Source organism: Bos mutus, chromosome 10, assembly GCF_027580195.1.
Source record: "Bos mutus isolate GX-2022 chromosome 10, NWIPB_WYAK_1.1, whole genome shotgun sequence".
NCBI lineage: Eukaryota > Metazoa > Chordata > Mammalia > Artiodactyla > Bovidae > Bos > Bos mutus.
This window is the reverse complement of record NC_091626.1, coordinates 694,650-717,536: the sequence shown is the minus strand read 5'-3', so window position 1 is coordinate 717,536 and position 22,887 is coordinate 694,650. Positions and strand designations below refer to the sequence as shown.

Here is a 22,887-nt window from a genome sequence, read left to right as displayed (position 1 = left end):
AGTAACCGGGATTTTCCATTCTAGCTGCTCTGCAGCCTGGTCTCCTTCAGCTCTCCCTCTGGGCCACTCCCTTCCAGTCATACGTTCCCTGCTCTCAGCTTTCGCACATGCTAGTTCTCCCACGGGGGCTTTCTTCCCCATGGTTCCTTCCCTTAACACTTTCAAATGTGACGCAGTATTGCCTCCTTTGTGAGGATTTCCTAAATCACTCTTTAAAACTGTCACCTTCCCTTCAGCCCCTGCGCACTCCCTATCTTTGGATCTATTTTATTTTTCTCTGTATCATGTGCTAACTACACCACGTAACTTGCTTTTTCATTGTATTCTCTCTCTCTCTCAACAAGACTGTAAGCTTCATGGGTTCATGCAGTATGGTCTGCTGGTCTGTTTGGTTCCCTGGCTCATCCCCAGTGCTATAAACATGCTTGGCACATAATTAAGTCACCTCAATAAATAAGTATTTGTTGAATGAATGGATGAGAAAGGCTGAGAGAGAGGGCATTCTCTTGCACCTCTCACAAAAGCCATTTGAACAGCAGCATAACAAGCAGCTCAACCTGCAATGAATTAGGGAGACTGGACTTGTATATAAATACAGATGACCCCTAAAATCTCCACCCACCACAGGAAAGTCACTTTTCCTAATGTGCTGAGTGAATGATGTGTTATTCGTGGCATGGCAGAAGAATGTTGGGAACAGTAAAGGCAACAGGCAAAGCCTTGGTGGAGAAATCCCAGAACAGCCTTGGCACGTGGCTGAGGAAAGCCAACAGGACGTGAAGTGAGGAAGCCCGCTGTCTGGGCCAGTATGACCCCGGCCCCTCGCACACTGAGCCAGGCTGCCCCCAAGCCATACCTTCCTTGGAGATGGTGTCTGCAGTCTCTTTGGCTTTGTCCTTCAGGTCGTTCACCACAGTGTCTACTTGGGACTCGTGCTTCAGGAAGAAAGGCCGGATGATGCGCTTGTAGAGCAGGTCTGCTCCGTTGGCGGGGCTGGGAGCCATGCACCACAGCAGGAAGCCACACTGCACGGAGGAGAAGCAGCACAGTTACAGAGGGGGTGGCACGGACCACACGCACTGCCGCCTCTGCTGCTTGCTCCACCAGCATCGCTGGTGTTTCTGCAGGATGTTAGGTGCACTTTTCTTGGTGGAGAAAACATGACAAATAATGACCTAGTAAGGAAAGGCTGCCAGGGCGTCCCTGGTGGCTCAGCTGGCAAAGACTCTGCCTGCAAGGCAGGAGACCCCACTTCGATTCCTGGGTCGGGAAGTTCCCCTGGAGAAGGGATAGGCTACCCATTCCAGTATTCTTGGGCTTCCCTGCTGGCTCAGCTGGTAAAGAATCCACCTGCAATGGAGGAGACGTGGGTTCAATCCCTGAGTTGCAAAGATCCCCTGGAGGAGGGCATGGCAACCCACTGCAGTGTTCTTGCCTGGAGAATCCCCATGGACAGAGAAGCCTGGTGGGCTACGGTCCATGGGGTCGCAAAGAGTCGGATATGACTGAGCAACTAAGCACAGAAGGAAAAACAGACTGACAAAGGCAAAACACACCAGGTCCAGCGCTTAACTTCCTTGCTAACTTGGACCACTTTTTAGTTGTGAGTCACGAGAGCTCTAGAAATGCAAACCTGCAAAGGGGCTACTACTATGACAGAGCTTGAGTTAAAACGCACACAGAGCACCGCTACTGAGCGCCCTTCTGTGACATTCAAAATACAGAACAAAATGCAGGTTCTAAACAGATTATAGGGGGCCAGTTTTTAAAAGACAGGAGTTACCAGGCATTGGAAAAGACTCTGATGTGGGGAGGGATTGAGGGCAGGAGGAGAAGGGGACGACAGAGGATGAGATGGCTGGATGGCGTCACTGACTTGATGGACGTGAGTCTGAGTGAACTCCAGGAGTTGGTGATGGACAGGGAGGCCTGGCATGCTGCGATTCATGGGGTCGCAAAGAGTCGGACACGACTGAGCGACTGAACTGAACTGAACTGAACGAGGCTGGATTTAAAAAAAAAAGAAAATCCCAAACTATGGCTATATAGTTCTTGCAAGAAACACACCTAAGACAAAACCAATCAGGAACACTGAAAATAAGATGAAAAAAAAAGATGTATCTGACAGATACCAACTCTCAAAATAGCTCATATAATAATAGTACATAAACACAAGGAAAAATAAGTGAACAAAATGATAAGGAAGGAAAACAACTTGTTAGGAAGAATAACTGGCCCGAACCTATGTATCTTTGAGCTATGTAAATTATATATACTTTTGTTTTTGTCTTCCCTGGTGGCTTAAATGGTAGAGTCTAACTGCAGTACAGGAGACCCAGGTTCGATTCTTGGGTCAGGAAGATCCCCAGAGGAAGAAATGGCAACCCACTCCAGTATTGCCATGGACGGAGGAGTCTGACAGGCTATATAGTCCATGGAGTCGCAGAGTAGGACATGAATGAGCGACTTCACTTTCTTTTTGTTTTGATACTTATATAATTTTAGTTTTTATAATTATGTAATTTATAATTATATGTAGTTTCTAAATACATAATAGTTTTGAACTGTATAAACTTGAAAGTCAGAATTATATAGATCAATGGACAAAATCCATGATCAATTGCTTTTTAATATTTCATCAGAAACTGATATATTAAAAAAACTAGAAATCAATAAGAATACATAGGAAAATACACAAAATTTAAAATCTTAATCTAAAGATACATACAGATCTCTCCACCCAACAACCTGAGACCTAAGAGAATTGTATACTACAAAACAGAGGTAAAAGAACGGAGCTCAGAGACGCTGGTTCCAGCCTTGGCTCTGCCACTTACTAGCTGGGCAAAACTTATGCAAGTTACTTATTTGCTTAAGTCTGTTCTGACTCTATAAAAAAAAGTATAAATAGAAAAATTTTTTTAATCTATTTCATACAGGTTTTGTAAGAAAATAAGAAACATCTGGAGCATCTAGCCTAGCAGGGGCTCTGTCCCTGTCCCAAGAATACAGTGTCTTCTACCAACACCCATGAGACAGAAGCAGGCTGCCTATTAGAGTTTTAAGTCAGGTAAAATCAGATCTCAGGACCAACATACACCCTTTTTAAACAATTATTTTGTTCTTACCTCTCCTTTCACTGCCTGAAATGAAATTCAAAGTCATGAGATGCTTACACATACAATTATGGAAAAAAAAGGTTTCTAACTGGAATATGAAGAAAGAATAAAGTAAAAGTGTTTTATTTAAAAATATATTTTGGACTTCCCTGGTGCTGCAGAGAATAAGAATCTTCCTGCCATTGCAGGGGCCACTGGTTCGATCCCTGGTCTGGGAAAATTCCACCTGCCGTGGAGTAGCTAAGCCCACGCACCACAGCGACCGAGCCCACACGCTAGGGCCCGCGAGCTGCAACTACCGAGGCCCGGCGCCTAGAGCCTATGCTTTTTTGATGCCTAAACATTCATATTTTCCATCAGTTGCTTATAAAGATAATGCTAATACAGCCACACACACACCTAAAAGTCAAAAGAGCAATTTAGGAAAGTTACATTCTTGACAGAACATCAGAATTCTATGTGAACATTTTGAATCGAATGCAGTGTGGCGCCAAGGGAATGTGCCATGTACTACTGCATACAAAGCAAGTTTCCTACCAACTATATTAACTATTCGAAGAGAAGAACTATTTGGATTTAGTTTTTAGCATCTAACATCCAATATACTTGTTATTTATATCCAGGCATTTTGCTATATTTATTATTTAGGAGGAGAAGGGGCGACAGAGGATGAGATGGTTGAGTTTGAGCAAGCTCCAGGAAATAGTGGAGGACAAGGAAGCCTGGTGTGCTGCAGTCCATGGGGTCGCAAAGAGTCAGACACAATTAATAATTAGGAAATTGGCATAAAGTTTTAAATTGGCATGTGATACATTTTAATTTTTACTATTTAAAACTGTAGAAAATAGTCTCCTGGCTGGTATTCCTATGTAGAATATCTGATTGTCAGGAATATTACTGATGTAGACAAAGCCTCAAAGTGAAGTGGAAAGGACTCACTGGGTTAAGAATCAGGAGAGCTGGGGAGAAGGAAATGGCAGCCCACTCCAGTATTCTTGCCTAGAGAATCGACTGGACAGAGGAGCCTGGCTGGCTACAGTCCATGGGGTTGTGAGAGTCAGACACGAATTAGCAACTAAACTGGGTATTCCAAATATTAAAAAAAAAAAAAAGAATCAGAGGAGAGTTGGTATCTATTTCATGACTGTAAGTAAATCAAACAACCTCTCAAAGAGTCAATTTTCTCTTCAGGATTTTTTAGGAAACTCAGAAATTAAAAAATATACCTGAAGAAAGTACACAAGATACAGCTAATATTACCGAGTCCTACAGTGCTTACTGTTGTTGAAAATCTCTGAAATGTTATCTGCCTTTACATCTAACAACCCTAAGCAACCCAGAAAAGTTGACTTGTTCACCTTTTCTGGATGACTTAAGCATGGCTACCAGACAGGGCCAGAGCCAAGAGCCTGCATTTCTGTACCTCTCCAATGTGATTAAGTTTATATGCTAAACTCCAGACTGTTCATTTAGTTCCTCCCAGTTCCCTCTAGGTATTGTCTTGAGACTGTAAAGTCATTACTGCTCTTTACCTACATCCTGAGCATTTTCCAGTTCTCAAATGAAATAACTTTCTCATATTAAAAATAAAGTTAATTACAGTTCAACTCTCAAGGGTGATATTCAGCTGCCAGCTTTTACAACTCCCTTTTCTTAACCTATGTACCTACCTACTCAAGAGCTCAGAAATACACAGATCTGACCATCCTTTTAATCAGCGCAGCTCACAGTGTTCCCAAGAACAAACATAAGCCCACTCTTACCCGCAGTGCAGACAAAGAGTCTGTGCTATTTCAATTTAACTCTCAGCGCTAGCAGCACTGACATACTAAATCCTTAAATTACAACAGGCCAGAGAGTTGTGTCTGTGATTCTAATGCTGCCACTATTCAATTTCCCTGTAGAAATGCTTCCAAGGTAGGGATATATTTAATATGCACAGTTTGGCACTAGCCTGGTGAGACCTGAGAGTTAATGTCTGAAAAAAATGCATTTCAACACTAGCTTCTGGTGTGCTGCAATCACTTGATCAGAAACAAGTCTTGGGAAGCCTTTGCGACACAGCCACAAAAACAGTAATGCTCAGCATGCACAAATAAAAGCTAAAAGCAAACTTGTGAAGGGCAAGACTTTTCTATCTTCTTTGCCTCCTACAAAGTTAAGAAGAAAAATGTTATGCTCTCTATCAGTGGGTCCCACCATACAGGTAACAGTCTGGATCAGGACTTAAACTTGCCAAAGTTTATTCAACCTTGTTTGAAAAATCTAGAAACTTATTTAAATGAGAATAAAGATGAGGTGCAAAGGTATTCATTGCAGCATTAGTTATAACAGCAAGATAAATGTCCTAAATGTCTATTAACTGAGGAATGAATGAATTCTTATCTATAATGGATTAGACATCTAGGTCAAAGAATATTGAGTAACATGAGAAAATACTCATAGTATTGTATTAATCAAAAAAGTGAGATATAGAATCATATATGATATATATGGTCTCAACCATATATAGTAAAGCAACAACATACACAATTCTCTGTGTGTATACACTGTATCAAGAAATTTATTTGCACATTAAAAAATAGGAACACTACCCTAAGATGATAACAGTGGGAGTCTTAAAATACTATTTTATTTTCTACATAAAACATGCCCCAACACACAGGCACACATGCACACAACCACAGATGCAAAGAGTATAACAGCAAGGATTAATTCACCAAAATCCCCCTGACCTAAAACACATTCTGGCACACAGAGGTTCTAAATAAATATCTGCCGAGTAAAGAAGATATACTATTTTCACAAACAGAGAAATTATTTTTAAATAAATGCATTTATTTTTAAACCTTCCTGTTCCAAGGCAGAGCTCAGATCAAAGCTCTAAACAGGCAGGATCCACTTTTTCTCGCTCAATACATGGAACAGTATCTTCTCAACCAACCTTCGATGCCTAATCACTGGTTCCTCTTACATTCCTTAAATCCAAGAGGCTACTTTAGAAAAAAGGGGGGAACAGGTCAACAATATTAACTCTGCAAAAGATAAAATAGTAAACCTGGCCTTAGTTGCAGGTCTTTTCTTCATCCTCCCAAACAATTACCTTGTGATTGTAGCAGTAGCACAGGTAGGACCCAACTAGTCCTTAAAATGGAATACTCTCACATACAATTCTCTGCAATTCAGAGACCTTCACTGAAGCCACCCAGAATACACCACTAATACAGAAAGAAAACATTTTTATTGACAGCGTGATCAATTTTTAATCATCTCAAGTATATTATCTATCTGGAACATACGGGATAAATTCCCTGTTTCCGGATGCCATGCCATCATACAGCCGGGCACTCACTACTAATGGGTGCACATTCACTTCACTATTCGGGAGGAAAACTTGCTGCACAGCAATTTCTGTAATGTACTTCAAATATAAATGACTTGCTGATTATCTTGTATTTTGGAGCCTTTCTGACTCAAGGGGCCTCCATTAGCAGAGGTGATCACGAGCAGGCTGCCGTCAGACCACTCACGTTTCGGAAGTCTGAGGTCAGGTGCTGGTGTAGTGGTTCTACTGGCAGCAGACTGCTGGGGGCAAGCAGTGGGCCCGAGGCGAAAGCCCGGCTGCTTGCTGTTAGAGGCTGCAGTGTGACATCACTGCCATTAGATGGGTCTTAAAGGATTCAGAAGTGTTTGAAGTTTAAAGTATGGACATCCACATCAAAGACTATAAAGCTATTATTATAAATGCTAAATATCTTTGGATAACAAAACCATGAAAAATCCAGCAGCCTATGAAATCTAAATCTTCCGATAGACCAATTTTTTTTCCCATTTCTTTTGAAAGGAAAAATTTTCAGCTGTGTTACAAGGCATTCTGTGGTAACATCATTCAAACTTAAAAGAATATCCAGGGACTTCCCTGGTGGTCTAGTGGCTAAGACTCTGTGCGCCCAACGCAGGGAGCCTGGGTTCAATCCCTGGTTAGGGAACTATATCCCACGGGTCGCACCTAAGACCCACTGCAGCCAAATAAACAAAGAATTGCTTTTTAAAAAGAATATTCATGTTTTCATTTAAATTTTTAAATTAAAATAGAGTTTATTTGCTTTTCTTTTAATATAAACATGAGGAAGAAAAACCACTTAAGTTGTAGCATTCTTTTCAAAATAAAACTGCAATCAATACTTGAATCTCCAAGCTCCATAAACAATATTTTTTGAGGTGGTAGATTGTAATATTTTTATATCCATTATTTATCATTTATGTCTGTGTCCTTTAAAAATGATGGAACCTGTGGCACTCAATATAATGTGAAGCCTTGCTCTAAAGAGAGAAAGTATTTCTGGCCCAGAAATGCTTTGTTTACAGGCAAAATTCCTAGAATTACATTTGAGAAGGTACGAGGAGAAAGATTTTACACAGTTGAGAACACTTTTTTTTTTTTTTAATGTTTCAAGTTTAGGTGACATCATTACCAACTTCCTAAAAGACTGATTACTGGACCTCCCTGTCTTTTAATGGGCTTCCTGGTGGCTAAGTGGTACCCTGTGTTTTAAAAAGCCTGAGGTAAGGGTTCCTAAGATTTATCTTTCCTCAAATAACAGAACACACCTACAGCCAGGTCAACATACAGGACAGAAATGCTGTTTCATATCACTTACTTTCCTATCGCTGCTGCTGCTAAGTCACTTCAGTCGTGTCCGACTCTGTGTGACCCCAGAGACGGCAGCCCACCAGGCTCCCCCGTCCCTGGGATTCTCCAGGCAAGAACACTGGAGTGGGTTGCCATTTCCTTCTCCATCATTTAAATTTTTAACTATCTAGCTTTTTTTTTTAACCATAAATGGTTTCATACTGTATATAATCTATAATTTTTATAAATAATGAATTATGCAAAACTTCTGTATCTCAATAAATGAAGTATTTCTTTTAACAGTATGGATGTACAATACTATTAATTCATTTAACCATTTACCTGTTGATGGACCCTTCAGGGTTTTTTTGTAATTACCAGAATGAGAGAGCTTCTGGTATCTAATTTCCTGTATCTACATTTCTTTAGGTAGACATTTTAAATAACTGCCAATTTAATGAGGAAGCTACACCATTTGAGTATTTTAACTCACACTTCCCAGATTGCTGACTACTCATATTTTTTTGTCTTATGTGAAATATCTCTATATGACTTGTTTAATTTTTCTCTTTTTCTTCCCTGTAAGTTTTTCTATATATTCTGGATATTAATTCCATATCTGGTAGGAATGGAAATACATCCTCCTCGCCTGCCATTATTTTTCCTTTGTTTATTTGCCCACAGTTATATAGAAATGTTTGTCTAATTTCTATTCCTCCAAGTTAGAAAACATTCTCCTATACTTTTTCTAAAGCAGAGGTTTTGGCGTAGAAGTCCTGCCTTGGGAGGGACTGAGGAAAACAGCCGCGGACTGAGTAGCCAGGGTGGTTTCTCCTCACGCCCCTGCTCCAAGCCCTAGAGCTGGGAGTGACCGCCCAGGAGCACCTGCTTCGAGTGCTGCTGGGGCAGTCAAAGGCTGATGCCTGCACCCGAGGAGCTATTCTGGGGAGGGAAGGGTGATTAACTGTGGCTCCTCTGCTGCCTGGGGCTCCCCACCCTAGTTTAGGGTGGGCAAGCCCCCCACCTGCCCCCCTATCCTGAGTTTACCAGAACTAGCATGGATCGGGGTGTGGCCACCTCCATTCCAGCACCCGATGGAACAGCTGATATGCCTGGAGAAGAATGAACTTACAGGCCAAAGTAACAAGGTATTTGAGAGTACAACCAGTTCAAAACACAGACAGCACAGTCAACTACAGACCTATCAGCAGCAGAAATTTTAGAAGTGACTGACCAAGAATTTTAAATTAACTATACTAAAAGAAATACAGTGACATGAAAGAACAAAAAAACACAGGAAAGAACCAAGCCAAATTACTAGGAATGAAAAATAAAATAGTTGAAGTAAACACAATATATAGCATAAAGATCAGATGGAACAAAATTGAAACTGGAAGATCATATTGAGAAAAACTCCCAGAAAGCAGGAAAACACAAATAAATATATTTGAAAAATAGGTAAGGCCAGAGGAAAAGAAAAAATACATCCAAATTACCCAGAATTAAAAATCAAGATAATATCAATGTAGTGGTGGTTACAGCGAGGGAAATCAAAGAATGAGAGAGTTTCTGGTATCCAATTTCCTGTATCTATGTTTTTTAGATAAAAAATCTAAAAAGAGAGAGAGAACAAGATGCCGGAGGAGTAGGTGGACATGGAGTCCACCTCTTCTCCACGGATACACCAGGAATACACCTTCAGACACAGAAGTGCATGCAGCACACCAGCGGAGAGCGGACAGGAGGACCTGACCAGCGGAAAAGCACACACAGAACCACGCAAAACTCGGTAGGATGAAGGAACTCGGGGGAAAAACAGGAGTGTTAGTATGACTGGACCTGCCCTGGGCGGGTGGGGGACTGAAGCGGGGGTCCGATCCCCACAGCGGGGCAACTGAGTCAGAGGAGAAGCATTTAAGGCTGAGAGTGAAACAGCTGATCTGTGGCAGCCTAAATGGAGTGAGAATCAGACAGTCCTTGCCGCAACCATACATATGCCAGGCAGGAATGGAGATCTACTGGAAGGTTCGATCCGGGTTCGATCCCTGGGTCAGGAAGATCCCCTGGAGAAGGAAATGGTAGCCGACTCCAGTATTCTTGCCTGGAGAATCCCCATGGATGGAGAAGCCTGGTAGGCTACAGTCCACAGGGTCACAAAGAGTCGGACACAACCGAGCGACTTCACTTTCACCGAGCAGGACCCCACCCAGGGTGCCCCCTTCAGTGACTGATGTACCAAACTACAGAGCAGGACCCCACCCAGGGTGGCCTTCTAAGTGCCTGAAGCCCGAACAACAGAGAAGGACCCCAGGCAAGGGATCCCTCTAAGTGCCTGAACGGGCGGAGATACGAAGAAAGACTGGCCAAAGAGGCCCCCTGAGCACCAGCTACGAGAGGCTGGAAAAAAGCCTCTGATTGGGCCATAACTCCTGCCGCAGAGGCAGTCCATGTCCCTGCACACTTGGTGCCACCAGGGTCCCCCCAAGACAAGCAGCTGCACCACCTTCACGCTCAACCCTCACTGGGGCAGAGCTGCCACAGGCAAAAAAAAATGTCATGTGTTCATGTGCGCAGGGTCTCTTTGGTCCTGTTCGACTCTTTGCGACCTTGTAGACTGTGGCCTGCCAGGCTCCTCTGTCAGAGAGGGGGTTCTCCAGGCAGGAATACTGGAGCGTATTGGCCAATATTGGGTGCCATACCCTTCTAGAGCACTATATTTCCTGCTGCCCTAGCTGCCAACCCCCCTGCGACCAGAACCCCTGCGACCAGTGCAGCTGCACCACCTCCGCACCTGGCCCTCACAGGGGCAAACCCAAGTCCTCCAGGGCAGCCTCAGGACCTAAACCCCATGCAGAGGTGGAAATAACACCACAGGTGAAACCCAGGGGCAGTGTGGCTAGGAAGAAGACCCAAAACCTTCCCACCAGCTGTACAAGCTGCAGATTACATCCACACAATCAACTAGGCAGACTCTGTGCCTATGGAATATATAAAAGGCCACTGAGAGCTCCCACAGAAGAAAACGTGCTAGCTCTGATAGCTGTGGACACTGGAGGCAAGAACACACAGGAGTAGGACCAGATGAGAATCTGAGCTGCCCCACAGCAGGTCCATGATCAGCACAGGAGGGCATCCTAGGGAGGCAAGGTGGACTGGGATTCCCAGTGCGAGAAAGGACTCTGACAGCAGTGACTCAAGATAAACCTTTATTATTTTCAGTTTTTGACTTGTTCTGTACATTCACTTGGATTTTTTTTCTTTTTTCCTTTTTTTCCTCCTCTGTTGTAGTTCTCGATTTTATTGACACTGAGAAATCCAATTAAGCTTTTGAGGCTTTTTTTATTTCCTCAGTCACATTTTTATTGTTGTCATAAACTGCTGCCTCTATGTTGGCCTTTTACAGTTCTGTGGAGTTTTCCTCTTTTATTTCTTTTCTTTTAATTTTAATTTTTTAAACCTATTATTATTTTTTCTACATTTATTCCTTTGTTTGCTTTTCCTACTGTTCTTTCCCCCTTGCTGTTAATCTTTAACATGTGTAAATCTTTATCTACTTCTATTTAACTTGGCACATCTATTCTTTCTTTTCTTAATCTCCTTTCCTCTCAAAATATTTGTTAGTTTTATTATTGCTTTATTCCCCAATTGGATGACCCACCACCTAGAGTAATGTAAGTAAAAACAAAAGTGAACAAGTGGAACCTGATTAAACTTAAAAGCTTTTGCACAGCAAAGGAAACTATAAGCAAGGTGAAAAGACAACCCTCAGAATGGGAGAAAATAATAGCAACTGAAACAACTGACAAAGGATTAATTTCCAAGATATACAAGCAGCTCATACAACTCAATGCCAGAAAAACAAACAACCCAATCAGAAAGTGGAAAAAAGACCTAGACAGACATTTCTCCAAAGAAGACATACAGATGGCTAACAAACACATGGAAAGATGTTCAACATCACCCATTATGAGAGAAAGGCAAATCTAAACTACAATGAGATATCACCTCACACCAGCAAGAATGGCCCTCATCAAAAAGCCTACAAACAATAAATGCTGGAGAGGGTGTGGACAAAAGGGAACGCTCTTGCACAGTTGGTGGGAATGTAAACTGATACAGCCACTGTGGAAGACGGTATGGAGATTCCTTATGACCCAGCAATTCCACTCCTACACATATACCCTGAGAAAACCAAAACTGAAAAAGACACATGTATCCCATTGCTCACTGCAGCACTGTTTACAGAAGATAGAACATGGAAGAAACCTAGATGTCATTCGACAGATGAATGGATAAAGAAGTTGTGGTATATAAACACAATAGAATATTACTCAGCCATACAAAGGAATGCATTGGAGTCAGCCCTAATGAGGGGAATGAACCTAGAACCTATTATACAGAGTGAAGTCAGTCAGAACGAGAAGGATAAATACCATATTCTAACACATATATTGCATGGGAATCTGGAATGTTAGGTCCATGAATCAAGGCAAATGGGAAGTGGTCAAACAGGAGATGGCAAGAGTGAACATCGACATTCTAAGAATCAGTGAACTAAAATGGACTGGAATGGGTGAATTTAACTCAGATGACCATTATATCTACTACTGTGGGCAAGAATCCCTTAGAAGAAATGGGAGTAGCCATAATAGTCAACAAAAGAGTCCAAAATGCAATACTTGGATGCAATCTCAAAAATGACAAAATGATCTCTGTTCATTTCCAAGGCAAACCATTCAATATCATGGTAATCCAAGTCTATGCCCCAACCAGTAACGATGAGGAAGCTGAAGTTGAAAGCGTCTATGAAGACCTACAAGAACTTTTAGAACTAATACCTCAAAAAAGATGTCCATTTCATTTTAGGGGACTGGAATGCAAAAGTAGGAGGTCAAGAAACACCTGGAGTAACAGGTAAATTTGGCCTTGGAGTACAGAATGAAGCAGGGCAAAGGCTAATAAAGTTTTGCCAAGAGAACGCACTAGTCATAGCACACACTCTCTTCCAACAACACAAGAAACACAACAAAATCATGGACATAACCAGATGGCCAACACCAAAATCAGGCTGATTATATTCTTTGCATCCAAAGATGGAGAAGCTCTATACAGTCACCAAAAACAAGACTGGGAGCTGACTGTGGCTCAGATCATGAATTCCTTATTGTCAAATTCAGACTTAAATTGAAGAAAGTGGGGAAAACCACTAGACCATTCAGTCAGTTCAGTTGTTTAGTCATGTCTGACTCTTTACGACCCCATGAATTGCTGCATGCCAGGCCTCCCTGTCCATCACCAACTCCAGGAGTTCACTCAGACTCATGTCCATCGAGTCGGTGATGCCATCCAGCCATCTCATCCTCTGTCATCCCCTTCTCCTCCTGCCCTCAATCCCTCCCAGCATCAGAGTCTTTTCCAATGAGTCAACTCTTCGCATGAGATGGCCAAAGTATTGGAGTTTCAGCTTCAGCATCAGTCCTTCCAATGAACACCCAGGACTGATCTCCTTCAGAATGGACTGGTTAGATCTCCTTGCAGTCCAAGGGATTCTCAAGAGTCTTCTCCAACACTACAGTTCAAAAGCATCAATTCTTCGGTGCTCAGCTTTCTTCACAGTCCAACTCTCACATCCATACATCACCACTGGAAAAACCATAGCCTTGACTAGACAGACCTTTGTTGGCAGAGTAATGTCTCTGCTTTTGAATATGCTATCTAGGTTGGTCATAACTTTCCTTGCAAGGACTAAGTGTCTTTTAATTTCTTGGCTGCAATCACCATCTGCAGTGATTTTGGAGCCCCCAGAAATAAAGCCTGACACTGTTTCCACTGTTTCCCCATCTATTTCCCATAAAGTGATGGGACCAGATGCCATGATCTTAGTTTTCTGAATGTTGAGCTTTAAGCCAACTTTTTCACTCTCCTCTTTCACTTTCATCAAGACACTTTTTAGTTCCTCTTCACTTTCTGCCATGAGGGTGGTGTCATCTGCATATCTGAGGTTACTGATATTTCTCCCAGCAATCTTGATTCCAGCTTGTGTTTCTTCCAGCCCAGCGTTTCCCATGATGTACTCTGCATATAAGTTAAATAAGCAGGGTGACAATATACAGCCTTGACGTACTCCTTTTTTCTATTTGGAACCAGTCTGTTGTTCCATGTCTAGTTCTAACTGTTGCTTCCTGACCTGCATATAGGTTTGTCAAGAGGCAGGTCAGGTGGTCTGGTATTCCCATCTCTTTCAGAATTTCACAGTTTATTGTGATCCACACAGTCAAAGGCTTTGTATGACCTAAATCAAATCCCTTATGATTATACAGTGGAAGTGAGAAATAGATTTAAGGGACTAGATCTGATAGAGTGCCTGATGAACTATGGATGGAGATTTGTGACATTGTACAGGAGACAGGGAGCAAGACCATCCCCAAGAAAAAGAAATGCAAAAAAGCAAAATGGCTATCTGAGGAGGCCTTACAAACAGCTGTGAAAAGAAGAGAAGCGAAAAGCAAAGGAGAAAAGGAAAGATACACTCATGTGAATACAGAGTTCCAAAGAATAGCAAGGAGAGATAAGAAAGTATTCCTCAGCAATCAGTGCAAAGAAACAGAAGAAAACAATAGAATGGGAAAGACTAGAGATCTCTTCGAGAAAATTAGAGATACTAAGGGAACATCTCAAGCAAAGATGGGCTCAATAAAGGACAGATATGGTATGGACCTAACAGAAGCAGAAGACATTAAGAAGAGGTGGCAAGAATACACAGAAGAACTGTACAAAAAAGATCTTCACAACCCAGATAATCACGGTGTGATCACTCACCTAGAGCCAGACATCCTGGAATAAGTCAAGTGGGCTTTAGGAAGCATCACTACAAACAAAGCTAGTGGAGGTGATGGAATTCCAGTTAAATTATTTCAAATCCTAAAAGATGATGCTGTGAAAGTGCTGCACTCAATATGCCAGCAAATTTAGAAAACTCAGCAGTGGCTGCAGGACTGGAGAAGGTCCGTTTTCATTCCAATCCCTAAGAAAGGTGATGCCAAAGAATGCTCGAACTACTGCACAATTGTACTCGTCTCACACATTAATAGTGTAATGCTCAAAATTCTCCAAGCCAGCCTTCAGCAACACATGAACTGTGAACTTCCAAATGTTCAAGCTTGTTTTAGAAAAGGCAGAGGAACCAGAGATCAAATTGCCAACATCTGCTGGATCATTGAAAAAGCAAGAGAGCTCCAGAAAACCATCTACTTCTACTTCATTGACTATGCCAAAGCCTGTGACTGTGTGGATCACAATAAACTGTGGAATTCTGAAAGAGATGGGAATACCAGACCACCTGACCTGCCTCTTGAAAAATCTGTATGCAGGTCAGGAAACAACAGTTAGAACTGGACATGGAACAACAGACTGGTTCCAAATAGGAAAAGGAGTATGTCAAGGCTGTATATTGTCACCCTGCTTATTTAACTTATATGCAGAGTACATCATGAGAAACGCTGGGCTGGATGAAGCACAAGCTGGAATCAAGATTGCTGGGAGAAATATCAATAGCCTCAGATATGCAGATGACACCACCTTTATGGCAGAAAGTGAAGAACTAAAGAGCTCCTTGATGAAAGTGAAAGAGGAAAGTGAAAAGGTTGGCTTAAAGTTTAATATTCAGAAAACGAAGATCATGGCATCTGGTCCCATTACTTCATGGGAAATAGATGGGGAAACAGTGGAAACAGTGGCAGACTTTATTTTTGGGGGGGCTCCAAAATCATTGCAGATGGTGATTGCAGCCATGAAATTAAAAGACACTTACTCCTTGGAAGAAAAGCTATGACCAACCTCCTCCATCCATGGGATTTTCCAGGAAAGAGTACTGGAGTGGGTTGCCATTTCCTTCTCCAGAGGATTTTCCTGACCCAGGGACTGAACCCGGGTCTTCTGCATTGTAGGCACACACTTTACTGTCTGAGCCACCAGGGAAATCATGACCAACCTAGACAGCATATTCAAAAGCAGAGACATTACTTTGTCACCAAAGGTCCATCTAGTCAAGGCTATGGTTTATGGTATGTATAGTGGTCATGTATATGTGAGAGTTGGACTATAAAGAAGGCTTAACACCAAAGAATTGATGCTTTTGAACTGTGGTGTTGGAGAAGATTCTTCAGAGTCCCTTGAGGGGTTGCAAGGAGATCCAACCATCCATCCTAAAGAAGATCAGTCCTGAATATTCACTGGAAAGACTGATGTTGAAGCTGAAACTCCAATCCTTTAGCCAACTGATATGAAGAGCTGACTCTTTTGAAAAGACCCTGATGCTGAGAAAGATTGAGGGCAGGAGGAGAAGGGGATGACAGATGATGAGATGGTTGGATGGCATCACTGACTCAATGGACATGAGTCTGGGTAAACTCCGGGAATTGGTGACAGACAGGGAGACCTGATGTGCTGCATTCATGGGGTCGCAAAAAGTCGGACACGACCGAACAACTGAACTGATCTTAACTGAATACATATATACAGAATCTAGAAAAATGGTACTGAAGATTTTATTTACAGGGCAACAACGGAGAAACAGACATGGAGAATAGACTTATGGACATGGGGAGAGGGGAGGAGAGGGTGAGATGTATGGAAAGAGTAACATGGAAACTTACATTACCATGGGTAAAACAGACTGCCAACGGGAATTTGCTGTATGGCTCAAGAAACTCAAACAGGGGCTCTGTATCAACCTAGAGGGGTGGGAGTTGCAAAAGGGAGGGGATATATGTATACCTAGGTCTGATTAATTTTGAGATTTGACAGAAAACAGCAATATTCTGTAAAGCAATATCTTTCAATAAAAAATAAATTAATTAAATATATATAAAAGAAAACATTGTAGGAAGGAAAAAAAAAAGTCTAAAAAGAAAGTAAACAAAAATGTAGACATTTAGGACAAGTTAAAATAACAAGGACACTCAAAACAGGTCTAAATATACAAAGGAAACAATTAGATTTGAGGGAAACTAAAATAACTTTTAAGAGAGGCAATACAGGGGGCAGGAATGCAGATCTTCAAAATTCTTCGAGAATTACTTGAGTCTTTAAACTATTTCATATGTAACTCAAACTACTTCTTGTGTAACTTCATGTGTATTCTTACTTGAGTCTTTAAACTTTCTCACTTGTAACTCTTACTAAAACAAATACTTAAAGAGTATGAAGGGAAAGAAGAGAACCCATAATTCGTAAGAGCTGGACTTAAACCCCCTGCAGCTTGGCAGCCTGGCTCAGTGAGCCCGAGGCACTTTGCATCCTATGACGTCCATGGGAAGCAGGGCCTCTTCCACAGAAGACATCCGAGGACTCACCATTTAGAGAGAAAGAAGCAACCACTCTATTAAAAGGTATGAACTTCTTCATTGTCATTTGCCTCTGATGCAAGTCCAGAGTTGACACAGGCCCATTAGGAAAAAGTTCAACTTCCTACTGCCTTTCCTCATAGTTGTAACGAAAGTGAGTCCTCTGCCAAACACAAGGTGTGGCAGTGCTGATGCCAGACTAATGGACCTGCCAGAGTTATTAAAATGACTTCCTCAGCTGATTTCACATCTTCTTTTTCCAAACCTATATAAGAAATGAGTATTTTTTGTCCAGATATAAAGACTCCAGCACACAACTGTGAATAATTGAAGGATTGATAAAATTTGCAATGTTCATGCATCAAACACAGACAACAGCGCATGAAGATAGGATTTTGGCAAAGAGCAACGCTTGTGCTAGTTCACAGTATTTCCATCTTTCACTATTATCAAACACATGTTACAGACATAATTGCTTTGGCTATTTCCAAGGTCATACACAAAATAGTTAGCTATATTGAGTTCTTTCTTCCTGTTTACATAATCTGAGGCAGAGCCAGAGATGTCTAACATTCAAACATCTGTTCCTATTCATTGTATATAGGTCCTGATATTGAGTTTGTTCTAGTGGTAGGGAGCAAAACTAAAACAGATGAAAGAAAACACGGCAGTGCAGGAAAAGCCAACGTACCTTCAGCATGTAGTAGAAGGGGAACCAGGACAGGAAGAGGTCAGAGAAGAATTCGACAATGCTGAACACACCATATACTACCCAGTAGGTCAGCCACTGGGTATCATCTTCTTTGTTGGGGCTTTCTATGGCTTTAATTCTGAAAGGCAATACAAAAGCAAGTGTATTATGTAGTAAGATCTCAATGAGACAATTTTGATCATTATACTTTCACGCTGCCCTCCAATACCAACTGAAAAACTCAGGCAATATATGTACCATGACACTAGATGCGTGAATTCAACACGAAAACAGACAGCAAAGCAGAAATATCAAGACAAGCTATTATAACCACTTGTTACCAGTCCTCTGGTCACCAGAGACGCCAGCACCAGTTGTCTCATGAGTCTCCACCTTGCCTGGGCCTCCACCACAGCTCCAGGAAATAGCACTAATGACTGGAAACTAGAGTGATCCCCATTTTCAAGTGGGGTCCTGCCGCTAGGGACATATTAAGAATTCACTCATGTACTTCAGTTCTTACGCACTTTAACTGAAGTACATCATGAGTGAGTAGGCATTTCGATAAACAATATCTTGGGAAACACAGTTCCAGAATGCTTTCCAGAGTTCATAACATACTTCGTAACAAACAGGTGAAAACTAACATTAGTTCTGACTGTCGTCACGTGATCCCCAGGCGGTGACCTTTCCTCCCCTTATCAGTTAACACTAGGACCTTCTCAGTATCAACTACTTCTTAAACAAAATTCATTCTGTAAATAAATTTAGAACTAAATTTAGAATAACCTTCTTTTACTTCTGAATCAGAGGAATTTCTTCTAGTCCTAAAAATCCCTTCATTCTAAGACCCGATTCCATAATTTTTTATCCTATCCTGACATGTCTGGATACTTATAACTGAGCTGTACTGCATCAGTAAACTAGAAGAAATATGAGTCTTGTTTAGCTTATGCAATGGGTTAACTACTGAAAATACATTGGCTACTTGGTAACAGGGGTTCGCCAAAGAAACAGTCTGATGAATCATGCTGAATCATCCCCTAAGAAACCCTCTGAATTAATCAGAAGCAGCCATGGGTGTATGTGTGCCTGCCTACATGTGTGTTTTAAGAAAATGACCAAGTGGGGGAAATTATAGCTGACTGCAATGACTGTTAATGACATGAGGAAAAGGCGAGGAGAGGGTGATGAAGTAAATGTGTTTTGAACATCAAGAGTAAATACAGAACCACAAAATAAATTGAAGAGAGCTAATTATAAAATAATGGCTTGTCACATGTAGACTGTGTCTGTGTTTTAGCTTTCCTCAGAAACTAGCTGATGTAATAGGAAGTCAAAGGAAAAAGTAGGCAAGCACGTGAACCAAAGAGCTAACAAATGTACATCCGTTACATGGGAGGTTTTTTTATTCCTGCTATGCTTTAAAGCTCAACATTTAGAAAACGAAGATCATGGCATCCGGTCCCACTAATTCATGGGAAATAGATGGGGAAACAGTGGAAACAGTGCCAGACTTTATTTTTCTGGGCTCCAAAATCACTGCAGATGGTGACTGCAACCATGAAATTAAAAGACGCTTACTCCTTGGAAGGAAAGTTATGAGCACCTAGATAGCATATTTAAGAGCAGAGACACTACTTTGCCAACAAAGGTCCGTCTAGGCAAGGCTATGGTTTTTCCTGTGGTCATGTATGGATGTGAGAGTTGGACTGTGAAGAAGGCTGAGCGCTGAAGAATTGATGCTTTTGAACTGTGATGTTGGAGAAGACTCTTGAGAGTCCCTTGGACTGCAAGGAGATCCAACCAGTCCATTCTGAAGGAGATCAGCCCTGGGATTTCTTTGGAAGGAATGATGCTAAAGCTGAAACTCCAGTACTTTGGCCACCTCATGCGAAGAGTTGACTCACTGGAAAAGACTCTGATGCTGGGAGGGATTGGGGGCAGGAGGAGAAGGGGACGACAGAGGATGAGATGGCTGGATGGCATCACTGACTCGATGGACGTGAGCCTGAGTGAACTCCAGGAGTTGGTGATGGACGGGGAGGCCTGGTGTGCTGCGATTCATGGGGTTGCAAAGAGCCGGACACAACTGAGCGACTGATCTGATCTGATCTGATCTGATGCTTTATTTGGTATAGAATATAGTTTATCTGGGGAAGATCCCCTGGGGGAAGGCATGGCAACCCACTCCAGTATTCTTGCCTGGAGAATCCCATAGACAGAGGACCCTGACAGGCTACAGTCCATAGGGTTGCAAGAGTCAGACAGGACCGAAGCGATGTAGCACAAGCTTGCATGGTTTATCTATTTACATTTAAGTTGATTTTTAACAATTACAAAGTATGATAAAAATTTGTTTCTTATACATCTTACCCTGGACAAAGGGCCAACAAACATTTACGAAACCACTGATATTTTTAGTTCCATTCTATGTCATTATTACTTTTTTTACTGAAGTATAGTTGATTTACAATGTTGTGTTACTTTCTGGTGTACAGCAAAGTGACTCAGTTATTTATGTGTGTGTGTATTTTTCTATTACATTGATAGATATGATAGATATTATATTGACAGATTGACAGTCATGTCCGACTCTTTGCAACCCCATGGACTATACAATCCACAGAATATTCCAGGCCAGAATACTGCAGTGGGTAGCCTTTCCCTTCTCCAGTAGATCTTCCCAACCCAGGGACTGAACCCAGGTCTCCCTCATTGTGGGCAGATTCTTTACCAGCTGAGCCACAAGGGAAGCCCAAGAATACTGGAGTGGGTGGTGTATCCCTCCTCCAGGAGATCTTCCCGACCCAGGAATTGAATCTGGGTCTCCTGCATTGCAGGTGGATTCTTTACCAACTGAGCTATGAGGGAAGCCCCATTATATAGGTAGTCTATTATAAGATATTGAATATAGTCCTTTGTGTAATACAGTAGGACCTTGCTGTTTATCTATTTTATGTATAACAGTTCGCATTTGCTAATCCCAAATTCCTAATTTAATCTAATTACCCCACCCTTGGCAACCACAAGTCTGTTCTCTGTGAGTCTAAGTTCATTCGTGTTATATTTTAAACTCCACATAGAGTGTTACCGTATGGTATTTGTCTTTCTCTGTCTGACTTCACTTAGTATGATCATCTCTAAGTCCATCTATGTTGCTGCAAAAGGCATCGTTTCATTCTTTTATTTTATGGCTGAGCAATATTCTATTGCATATAAGGATCACATCTTCTTTATCCATTCATCTGTTGATGGACATTTAGGCTGCTTCCATGCCTTGGCTATTGTAAATAATGCTGCTATAAATACTGGACACGTATATCTTTTCCAGTTAGAGTTTTATCTAGATAAATGCCTAAAAGTGGGATTACTGGATCACACGGCAACTCCATTTTTAGTTTTTGAAGGATCTCCACACTGTTTTAGACTGTGGCTGCACCAACTTCCATTCCCACCGACACTGTAGGACTGTTTCTTTTATCAGATTCGTATGCTGATTTGCTTAGTTAGGCTGTGGTGGGTCTCCCTTGCTTCACCCGGGCTTTCTCTAGCTGCAACCGGCAGGGTCTACTCTTCATTGTGGTGCACGGGGTTCTCATTGCAGCGGTTTCTCTTGTTGCAGAGCAGGCTCTAGGCCTCAGCAGTTGCAGTGCGTGGGCTCAGCAGCCGCAGCTCACGGGCTCTAGAGCACAGGCTCAGTAGTTATAGCACATGGGCTTTGTTGCTCTGTGGCATGTTCGATCTTCCCGGACCAGGAATCAAACCAGTGTCCCTTGCATTGCAAGCAGATTCTTAACTACTGGACTGCCAGGGAAGCCCTCTAGACTTTTTAATAATGGCCATTCTGACCAGAGTGAGCTGGTACCTCATTGTAGTTTTGATTTGCATTTCTCTAATATTAGCATGCTGAGCATCTTTTCATGTGCCTATTGGCCATCTATATGTCTTCTTTGGAGAAATGTCTGTTTAGGTCTTCTGCAGATTTTTTGATTGGGTTATTTAGTTTTTTTATTACTGAGTTTTATGGGCTGTTTGTGTATTTTGGAAATCAATTCCTTATCAGTCATATTGTTTACAAATATTTTCTCCTATTCTGTAGGCTATCTTTTCATTTTGGTTATGTTTTCCTTTGCTGTGAAAAAGCTTATAAGTTTGATTAGTCCCACTTGTTTATTTTTGCTTCTATTGCCTTGGAAAGACTGCAATTATTTTTAAAATGTTAGTTCCACAGATTCAGAAACCAAAAAATAAACAGTACCTTATGTATCTCTTCATCTGGTGATTGATTTGTTTCCTTTAATCCTTTTATAATAGATTGGTCATCTAGTGAGTTCTGTGCTTCATTCTAATTAAACCTAAGGAGGGGATGTGGGAACCTCTAGTTGACAGCCAGTTGGTCAGAAGCACAAACTAACAACCGGGGCTTGTTACAGGTGCTTCAGGTGTGAGGAGGTCTGTTTGGACTGAGCCTTTTAGCCTTGTAATTTGATTCTGTCTCTGGGTAGACAGTGTCAGAACTGAGTTGAACTCTTGGACTCTTGGGCTTCCCAGGTACAGTGGTAAAGAATCCGCCTGCCAATACAGGAGATGCAAGAGATGCAAGTTGGATCCCTGGGTGAGGAAGATTCCCTGGAGTAGGACATGGCAACCCATTGCAGTACTCTTACCTGGAAAAGTTCACGGACAGGGCAGCTCAGCGGGCTACAGTCCAGGACTGCAAAGAGTTGGGCGTGACTGAGGACACACACTTGGATCCTCTGCTATTATCTGAGGATCACTGGCGGACATGGAGAAGCCTTTGGAATTGGGCCCTTTGCTTTGACCACTCTGCTGCCTTTTATTTACATTTGCTAAACTGTATTTTAACTTGTATCAGAATGAAGATATATCAAACTTTCAGGCAACATACAGGATTCAGGAAATTCTAAGATGCAACTCTATCCTTAGGCCCTTTGTAGTTTTTGGTCTTCAGCTAAAGAGGCAAAGATAAAGAATGGGAAGGACAGGAACTTAATAATTATTTAATTTAGCCTTCAGAATAGCCTATGTAACAGGTAATGTTATTCTCATTTTTGAGAGAAAGAAACTGCGGCTTAG

At 41.8% G+C, this 22,887-nt stretch overlaps 1 protein-coding gene across 1 annotated transcript in view; it reads right to left on the bottom strand.

The window, feature by feature from the left end:
* REEP5 (receptor accessory protein 5) overlaps window positions 1-22,887 on the bottom strand; it is a 50,643-nt gene that overhangs the window by 3,846 nt on the left and 23,910 nt on the right. Inside the window, exons 3-4 of the mRNA XM_070377173.1 lie at window positions 17,788-17,926; window positions 857-1,025 (exon numbers count right to left, since the gene is read on the bottom strand). Coding sequence (XP_070233274.1) covers window positions 857-1,025; window positions 17,788-17,926 — 308 coding nt within the window. The remainder of the gene's footprint in view (window positions 1-856; window positions 1,026-17,787; window positions 17,927-22,887) is intronic.